The 9,655-nt window shown below is 37.6% G+C and overlaps 1 protein-coding gene across 1 annotated transcript in view; it reads left to right on the forward strand.

Moving 5' to 3' along the window:
- USH2A (usherin) overlaps positions 1-9,655 on the forward strand; it is a 944,914-nt gene that overhangs the window by 205,418 nt on the left and 729,841 nt on the right. Inside the window, exons 16-17 of the mRNA XM_027871555.1 lie at positions 6,405-6,899; positions 8,175-8,444. Coding sequence (XP_027727356.1) covers positions 6,405-6,899; positions 8,175-8,444 — 765 coding nt within the window. The remainder of the gene's footprint in view (positions 1-6,404; positions 6,900-8,174; positions 8,445-9,655) is intronic.

Raw genomic sequence — 9,655 nt, forward strand, 5'->3', positions numbered from 1 at the left:
ACCAATCCCAATATGACCTGTTCATCAGTTCTTTCATCATTTGGGTCAGCTTCTTTTGTACGTTCTTCAATTTGTCTATGAATTTCCTAAAATGTGGTGTCCAGAACCAAACATATTATTTCAAATATGTCCTGACCAGGACAGATTATAGGGAATTATATTCTCACCTAGCTGCCTTCCTTTGGACTTCATTATGCCTGCAGTAATCTCATCATCCTGTAAGATCACATGAGCCCTGGTCTGAAACCTCATCAGTACCCTCTATACCTTGTAGACATCCTCTGATTGAAGGGAAGAAACAAAACGCTCCTCTCAAAATCTCCATTTAAGGAGGGTACCAAGCCCATCCATCTCTGAGTTTCCCATCTGGCTTCACTACTTTTGACCTTATTATGCCCCCCACCCCATGCTGGGTACTTTATCTTTTCCCCTCACACCCTGCTTTCAGCTTCTTTTGTGTTATTTTTACCCATTAGATTGAAAGCTCTTGTGATCAGAGACTGTCTTCCTTTTACATATTTATATCTCCAGGGATTAGCACAGTGCCTGGCATTTAAGAAATATTTATTGACTGGCTGACTGACTGAAATGGTGGATGCCTCCGAATGTGCAACCTGGTACTTGCATATCCTTTTCTGGCACTGTTCTTGATGCATATTCTCCCTTTGCATAGCTTCCTCTCTCCTGCCCACGCTAGCTAGTGTGCCAGAGTCTAGCTTCAGTCAAAAGGTCAAAGAAGTTCCCCAGTAAATGCCAAGAGAATATCCTACATTCATCCCTAGGGTCAGAAATTTTGTAGTCCTTGTAAAATCCACTGCAGTTACTTGACATTCCACATCACGGCATCACCTTTGCAATATCAATCACAGTATTTATATTACTTGCAATTATACATAAAAATGGATATCATCACTTAATACAATAGAGATGATTAATCTACACTCCCAGGAAACCATCTCAGGCAGCCATTCACAACACATATATATCAACAATACTTGTAATAGTCATAGCACAGTATAAAGTAATGCTTGACAGAATGACTCATTGTTTAAATTACACACCAGAAATATTAAGTGCATGTCATAGCAGTACATGCATATCTATAGAACACAAGCAAATATGCACAACAGCAAAGCAATAATAACACCCCTGTGCTTACAGAATAACAAAGCATGAATCAATAGCATTGTAGATGCACATGAACAATAGAAATATGTAAAACTAACAGATAAGCACATGTACAATGTTTACATGAGGCTGAATAGACAAATATCCATGAACAAAATATAATAAATTAGAAACACACTCAAAACATGTGTCGATCATACCTAATTCCATTTTAGGCATGTACTGTCTGGAGGATGGCCTGACTACCTCCTCCTTAATCCATGACTCTACCAGTTTTGTAATTGAGTTCTGCAACTTGCACTTGGACCTCCCTAAACTGAATTATCCAGTGGCACATTTTTGGCTAGTTATGGCCCTGATTCCCATAAAATTATCAATTGTCTATCTCCATTGATCATCACCATAATGTTACTGCAACACAATTACAGAATCATGGGAATTTTAGAGTTGTAAGGAATATCTAATCTAACTCATACCTGAAAAGGAATTCCTGTTGCAACATATCTGCAAACTGGTCATTCAGTTCTACTTGAAGGAAGAACCCCATTGAGGAAGAAATCACGACCTATTGATGCAACCCATTCCTATTTTGAATAACTCTAATTATGAGTTAGTTTTTTCTTGAATTCAAGGCTACACTTGACTCTGCGGCTTCCATGTTTTGCTCCTGGCTTTTCCTCTAAAGCCAGTGCATGTTGAATTTCATGACTGACATTCAAACATTTCAAAATATATATCATGACTCTTCCTTGCCTTCTCATTTTCAAGTATAAAATCCTTAGTTTCTTCAATCTTTATATTATGTGGATTCAAAGCCTTTTACCATAAAATTTAAACTACCCTGGGCACTCTCCAGGTTATCCCTCCTAGAAATCTCTTTCCCTTTCCTTTTCCCTCCCTCCTCCCCTGTGCTGTCTTTCCCTTCCCCAACCCCAGCAAAGACCTTAGGCCTAAGTAGAAGGCTCAGGCAATTGCCCCTTAAATATCTCTCCATCTCCCTTTATTTCCCACTCCCCTCTTATCTCCTCCCTCTCCCCTTTCCCCTCTCCTATGTAACAGCTACAATTCTCAATAAAGCCCAAGATACATTAGTTTTTTGGCTGCTAGGTCACAATATTGACTCATACTAAAGTTGTAGTCCACTATAACCTTTCTTTCTTTCTTTTTTTTTTAAGGCAAATTGCTGTGCAGCCATACTTCTTCTATCTTGGATTTGGAAAGTTGACTTTTTAACCCCAGTATAAAACTTTACATTATTCCTATTGACTTCATTTTGTAAATAACCCAATGTACTAGCTAGTCAAAATCTTTTTGGATCCTAACAGCCATCCAGTGTTGTCAGCGATCCTTTAAACAATACTTTTATCCAAATCATTGCTAAGAATAGAGACTGAACCTATGATTTCATTGGTGTAGGAAATTCCTGGATTGACAATGGGATTCTACCAATAAGGATGAGCATCTTCTATGTAGCCTTCTGTATTGGAGACATGGCTTTCTCAGGGTCACACAGCCAGTTTGTGTCAGAGGCAGGACTTGAATCTTGATCTTCCTTGCTTCAAAGCCCAGCTGTGCCATGTGGCCATTCATAAGTCATAGATAAAAATGTGAAACATTGTGGTACTATTCCTATTTTTGGTGGTAGCCTTGTGACTTCAAGATGTCAGGAGCTCTTAATCCCTTAATAAAGGCTGAGTAGCAGCAGCATTTCCTGCATTGGAGAGAAGCACCCCTGCAATTGGAAGGGAAACCTAAACTCTTGCAGAATAGACCAAAATCTTTTGGAGTGGCTTGATCCTGACCTAATCAACTGTGATGGACCATAATGGGACAGTGACACTCTAGCCTGTAACACCTGGCCCTAGTATGGGAGGATGGATGCAGAATTGTTCATAGAGAAGAAATACTTACCCAGCATTGTGGGTGGTGGTGGTGGTGGTGGTGGTAGAAGAGTCAGGCCTTAGCAATACAGTGGAACAGAACCCAGGCCCACAGCAATAAGCCTTTGTATGCCCAATGGTAGGCAGTTGTTCTGTCCTGGCATACGATATGGAGGGTGGACAGTGTTAGCATCTGAGATAGTACTCGGTCTCTGGCACAGATAGGTAGCAATTGATCTCAGAAGAATGAGGAGAAACATAGGCCCTAGCAGTAGTAACCAGGAAACAGAGGAAAGGATCTTGGCTTACAGCAGAGAATAGAACTGGCCCAAGCAGCAGAATGGAACCCAGTGATAGAAATGTGGTAGGATCATGGACAGTGGGAAAAGATAGGTATTCTGTAATCTATTGCTTTCTGTAATCTAAGACTGATCGGACCTTCTACAATGCTGGTAGCGCAATACTCAGTGATCATTGTACAATCACCCCACCTCCCGAGAAGGCTTGGAGGACCAGGGTGTGTCATTGTTTGGAGGTTCTTACTTTCTGGCAACCAATGGGAGGGAGGTAGAAGTGTCTAACCCATCCCTTCTCCCAAAAGGAGGACAGTCTGTTAGAGACCTCTCATTGGGCAGAAATTTGTATTTACTTCCCTACTGTCATGAAACTCTTAGGGAAAGGGTTCTTGGCTAGTAAGCCAGGGAAAGTGGTAGTACAGGATAATTCTCTCTGACTGATGATGAAAGTAAGGGCTATGCAGGAATTGTGGTTTTTGCTTTTGCCTTGGTGTTCTTTGTACTGTTCCTGCTTATGATCACTTTTTTTTTTTACATTGAGACACCTACTGGGAATGGCACAAATTTGGCATTCCCTACCATATAGACTTGATCATTGAGATCTTGGATTTAGTCCTTCCAAAAAGAAGGACAGGAGGGAATGAAGCCTGGGATTTCTGGTCATTGTCCTCTCGTATTCAGTCATTCCTCCACAGAACTGTGACATTGTTGTGTTTTGGTTTTGTTATGATTCTCTTTTAACTTTCCTTTTTCTTCTTTAGTCTTATATCTATAAGGCTTTTTGAATACAAGAGGTCAAGGCTGATTATTAATAATCCTGATATCTTTTAAGTGGAGGAAGGTTCTCTAGAATACCTTAAGAGTCTTACCACCAAGGGGAGTCCTGTGGTAGGAGTAATAGCCCAGTCCCATCTCATGGAAGTTAAGGTAGTTTTTTCTCAAAAATCACAGAAAACATCCTTGATACTTGATTGGCTCATAACATTAAAGGCCCAGGCTTTTGACATCACTTCTGGTTGCCTGAGAACAATCACAAGTTGCTACAGCACCCTCTCTGTTTGGACTGGTATTAAAAATTATGAATATCTCAGACAAAGGTACTTTGCTAAACTGGATCATTTCAAGGTGGCCTAGATTCATATACTGGATTAACATCTTTCTCCAAATTGCTAACTAAATTTCCTTTTGTTAACTGTTGAATGACCTGTGAATATCTCAATCGATTCTAATAATGAACATAAATTACCAAGGGACTGGCTTGTTAGATTGAGCCAAGAAACTTTGTTTGCTTATACTATCAGGACTGGGTGGCTTTGGATAAAGGGGTTTGAATGATTTAGTAACTTTTTTCACATAAAATGTTTTCTAAAGTGGTTAAAAAAAGAATCACAATATCAGTAGGAATGGTTGAATTGGCTTCTTTCCCCATAGCCCGACTTTTTTTTTCTTATTTATGGATGTAATATGATATCTCTGAATTATTGTAATTTACATTTCTCTGATTATTAGATTTAAACATTTTTAGGTTGACAGTTTGAGTTTTTGAAAATTGCTGATGTCCTTTGACCACTTTTCTATTGAAAAGATTTAGCCTAATTTATAGTTCTATATCAATTTCTGGATATATTTTGGATGTAATTTATATCAGTGCTATATTATAGATTATTTTCATATTTTATGTATTATATAATTATTATAACTATGATTTTGTTATTAAAATGAATAATTATGCTTGTGATTTTTCTAATTTTCTAATATTCAACTTGATCTTAGATAATTTTTTGATATATTGCTATAACTTTTCCCCCCAATTTTTAAAACATTTTCATTTAAAGTTTTGAGTTCCAAATTCTATTCTTTTCTCTATCCCTCCCCTTATGCCTCCCTCAGATGGTAAGTGTTCAGATATATGTTACACATGTGCAATTATGTAAAACATTTTCATATTAGTTATTTTGTATCAAGATGACTCAAACTAAAAAAAAATGAAAGACAGTGAAAAATAGCATGCTTCAGTCTGTATTCAGTCAATATCAGTTCTTTCTCTGGAGGTAGATAGTATCCTTCATTATGAGTCCTTTGGATTGTCTTGGATCATTATATTTCTGAGAGTAGCTAAGTCATTCACAGTTCTTTATCGAACAATATTGCTGTTGCTGTATACACTGTTCTCCTGGTTCTATTTACTTCACTATGCATCAGTTCATGTAAATCCAGGTTTTTCTGAAATCATCCTGCTTGTCGTTTCTTATAGCACAATAATATTACATTACATCACAATCATATACCACAGCTTGTTTAGCCATTCCCCAATTGATGGGCATTCCTTTGATTTGCAATCTTTAGTCACCACAAAAAGAGCTGTCATAAATATTTTTGTACAAATAGGTTCTTTCCCCCTTTTTTGGGATGTCTTTGAGATATAGATCTAGCAGTGATGTGTATTAGTAATAAAATTGATTTATGATTTTATTTTTCTGATTTGTTTCTCATTTCAAACAGCCCCTATTTCTTGAAATTCAAGTAAATATTTGGAACACACTGGAGAGAACAAAAGTGCCAGGAATCTGCACAACCAGAATTATTGCTGTGCTTCAAGAAAACTATGCAAAAAAAATGGAAACTTATGAAGCATATATTTGATGACTAGAAAGAAGGGGACATTTCTTAATATTTTTACATTTGTACATTCAGTCTGTCTCATAATTCATTACTTGCATATGTCCTGCTATCATTCAATCATGAGGTACAAAAAGATGGGTATGGTCCCTGCTTAGCATGTTATCTGGATATTTCTCAATTCATTTCAGCATAAATCTATTAAGTTCCTGCTATATGCAATTCACTATCCTTGGTGTTTCTCATTAAGACAAAAAACATAGCCTTCAAACTATAATTCATATGAAGAGTTTCATGAGGCAGATGAGGTTTTTTTTGACAAAGGAATTAACACCTTGATGCTTAGCAGAGTGCCTAATATGCAGTAATAATAAATGCTTGTTGACTTGCTGATTGACCTGGAGTTAGATATCAGAAAGGCAATTTGAAGTGCTCTCTTGCTTACTTGCCTAATGGATTGTGTTCTTTTTCTTTATTTCAGGTGTTCAGAACTTCACTGATACTACTCTATTACCTTATACATCTTATTCCTATCACATCTTGACTACAAATGTGCATGGTTCAGCAAGGAGTGCAACTGTGACTTACAGAACAAAATCTGGGACCCCAGAAGGAAGCCTGAACCTAAATTATATCATTCCCATTAGCCCATATTCTGTGACACTGTACTGGACAGCTCCCTTAAATGATTCTGGCCCTATAGAAAAATATATTTTGTCATGCATTCCTTTAGATAACCTTCAGCCTTGTGGCCCATATGAAGGTCTTGAAACCTTAGCCACCATTTGGAATTTAGTTCCATTTACAAAGTACTGCTTTTCTGTTCAGGCCTGTACAAGTGGTGGGTGTTTACATAGCTTACCTCTGATAATAACTACTGCTCAGGCACCCCCCCAAGGAATGGTTCCTCCTACAGTGCAGACAGTCAGCTCTACAGAACTCTACGTAGAATGGCATCCACCAGAAGAACCAAATGGTAGGAATTCCAGGGTGTCATTGCCATCGAGTAATATGTGCCATTGTGGAATATGAATTGGAATCTAGAAATTTGGAATTATTCATTGCAAAGCTGTGGTTAGGTTCTCAAGTGTGGAATAGTCATTGAGAAGCAATTTCAAAAGATGAAAGATATTAGTTGTCCTGGTCAGTGGAGCAAGTGCGTTTCTTTTAATCTAATCAAAAATTCCATTCAATTAAATTGCCCGTTAAAAGGCTAGTATTATCTTTGCTCCTAATGACATCTGCCACAACAGGAATGATGTTTATAATTTGAAACTCACTTGTGAAATGCATTATATTTGACTGTGTCACAAGTTAGGTCACTCACATGCAGTAAATTTTCTCCTTTAAGCAAGAAAAAGATGTAAAAATAATAAAAAATATGCATATAGGGTAGCTGACTCCATTAAGTTAATTTTAGTGTTGATTATATTGAGCCCTTGGTTATATAGGCCAGACTTGCATATTAAGATTTTTAGTAATGTAACATTACATACTTTTTCGTGGCAAGTACCTATGAGGTATTAGTTTTTCTTTGTTAGACTCTATGACTTATTTGCTGATAACAAGCAGAAAATGGCTAAAATATTATATCTTCATGCATATCACCTAGTATTATAAGAAATAGCCAACCAAGGAGAATTATAATCCCAAATTAGAGGAATAGTTGTCAAATCCCAGAACAGAATTAGTTCTTCTTGTTTAATAATAGAAATGCTAGCTTTTCCTCTGGGACAGATTTTACCAGTTATAAGTTGCAATTTCTGTGGCTACTTTTATATTTGGCCACGTTATGCAGAGTAAGGGCTTTGCCCATTGAATCAAAATTTAGAGGACAGTGACAACATTTGAATTTTTTAGCAGCATAGAAACAAAAGAGTTTCATATGTACTTTACAAGAATAGTTAGTAGTATTTCTCCAGTGACCACAGACCAAGCTACCTGCTACTTGTCCTGGACAGATTTGTCTGTCCCCCTCCTTCTTACCCATTTGTTAGACTACCTAACAATGTTATTTCTGTCTCCCCTATATGGGGTAGTATACCAGGGCCTCGCCTCCCTAACTCAATTTGTCTAAAAAGGTTGGTTTTAGGGTATGATTCTTCACCTTCCCAGATAGGTCCTAGTTCCCTTTGGCACCAAAAGGTTGGTTTTGTGTGTGTGTGTGAGTGTGATCACTTTACTGATTAGTAAACTATAAAATATCAAATTATTTGATAAGATATATTGACTTGTATATTTCAATTTCTAGGAATAATTATAAGATATGAACTTTACATGCGAAGATTACAATCGAATGATGAAGCAACTATGACAGAAAGTAGGGTTTTCCAGAATAGTGGATGGTTAAATCCTCAACCAGTTACAGCATCAGCCAATGAAAATGCCTTAACACCTCCTAAAACAACTACAATTATTACTGATTTGGAGCCATACACTAAGTATGAATTTAGTGTTGTAGCTGTGAATATGGCTGGTAGTGTGTCTTCAGATTGGATATCTGGAAAAACTGCAGAGTCAGGTAATGATTAGTTATTTCTTTCTTTTCCCTTCCTTCCTTCCTCCCTTCCTCCTTTCCTCCCTTCTTCCCTTCCTTCTTTCCTTTTCTTTTTTCCTTCCTTTTCTTCACTTATTTCTTTTACTTCCTTTCTTTTCTTGCTTCCTTTCTTTCCTTCTATCTTTTCCCCCAGGTCCTATGACTCTAAATTCAGTGCTATTTCTACTGCACAATACTGCCTACTTTCCCAATCTTCTTTTACTCTTTTCTGATATGAGATGTCTCCTCCTCTGATAATTCTTCTTTGTCATGTAAGATAGATGGATGTTTACATATTCAGGGTAATTATATTTTAATCATACCTTATGTAATAAAACACCAGATAACTTAAAATGAGAGTGGAGAAAAGAGAAGCCACATGTTTATTTCAGCAAGAGAAAAAGGAATCATGAATGATCTCTTCCAGTAAATCCTATTACAAAACACTGTCATGATATGGAGGTCATTTGGGGCTGTTCAAGTTTAGCCTAAGTGAAGTGCAAAACTCATCAAGTCCTAGCACCCTAGAAAGGTGTTTTTCTTTTTAAGCACATGCCTGGTGATGGAATGGTATATCTCTTGTCTGAGGACCAACCTAGCTAAATGAGAGACTCCATCATCAATCAGTCAACAAGTATTTATTAAGTATTTACTGTGCCAGGAACTGTGCTGAGATACAAAGACAAAAGTGAAACAATAGATCCCCTCAAGGAGCTTACATTCAGATGGGGAAGATAGTTACACAAAACAGTATGTATTTATATGTATATGCACAATGCACACACACGTACAATACAGGGTGATTTAGGAAGAAGGCACTAATAACTGGGGTGTGGAATCAGAAAAGGATTCATGTAGCAGGTAGTGTTTGAGTTTGAGAGTTCTGATGGAAACCAGAGATCTGAAGGGGCAGGATTAAGCAGGGACCAGCATTCCTTGCTTGGGTGACAGCTAATACAAAGGCATGGAGATAGGAGGAGAGCTGTTGGGAGGACTAGTAAATAGGTTAGAATGTCTAGATTACAGAGTGTGTAGAGCAGAGCAATGCATAGGACTGGGAAGTTAGGAAGGGGCCAGGTTGTGAAGGGTTTTAAATGTGAGAGGAGTTTATAGATTATTCCTAGGTAGGAAGCCACTGGAGTTAAGTGTGTGTGTGTGTGTGTGTGTGTGTGTGTGTGTGTGTGTGTGTGTGTGTG

This window comes from Vombatus ursinus, unplaced genomic scaffold (genome assembly GCF_900497805.2).
Source record: "Vombatus ursinus unplaced genomic scaffold, bare-nosed wombat genome assembly UNPS02014798.1, whole genome shotgun sequence".
In the NCBI taxonomy this organism is placed as follows: Eukaryota; Metazoa; Chordata; class Mammalia; order Diprotodontia; family Vombatidae; genus Vombatus; species Vombatus ursinus.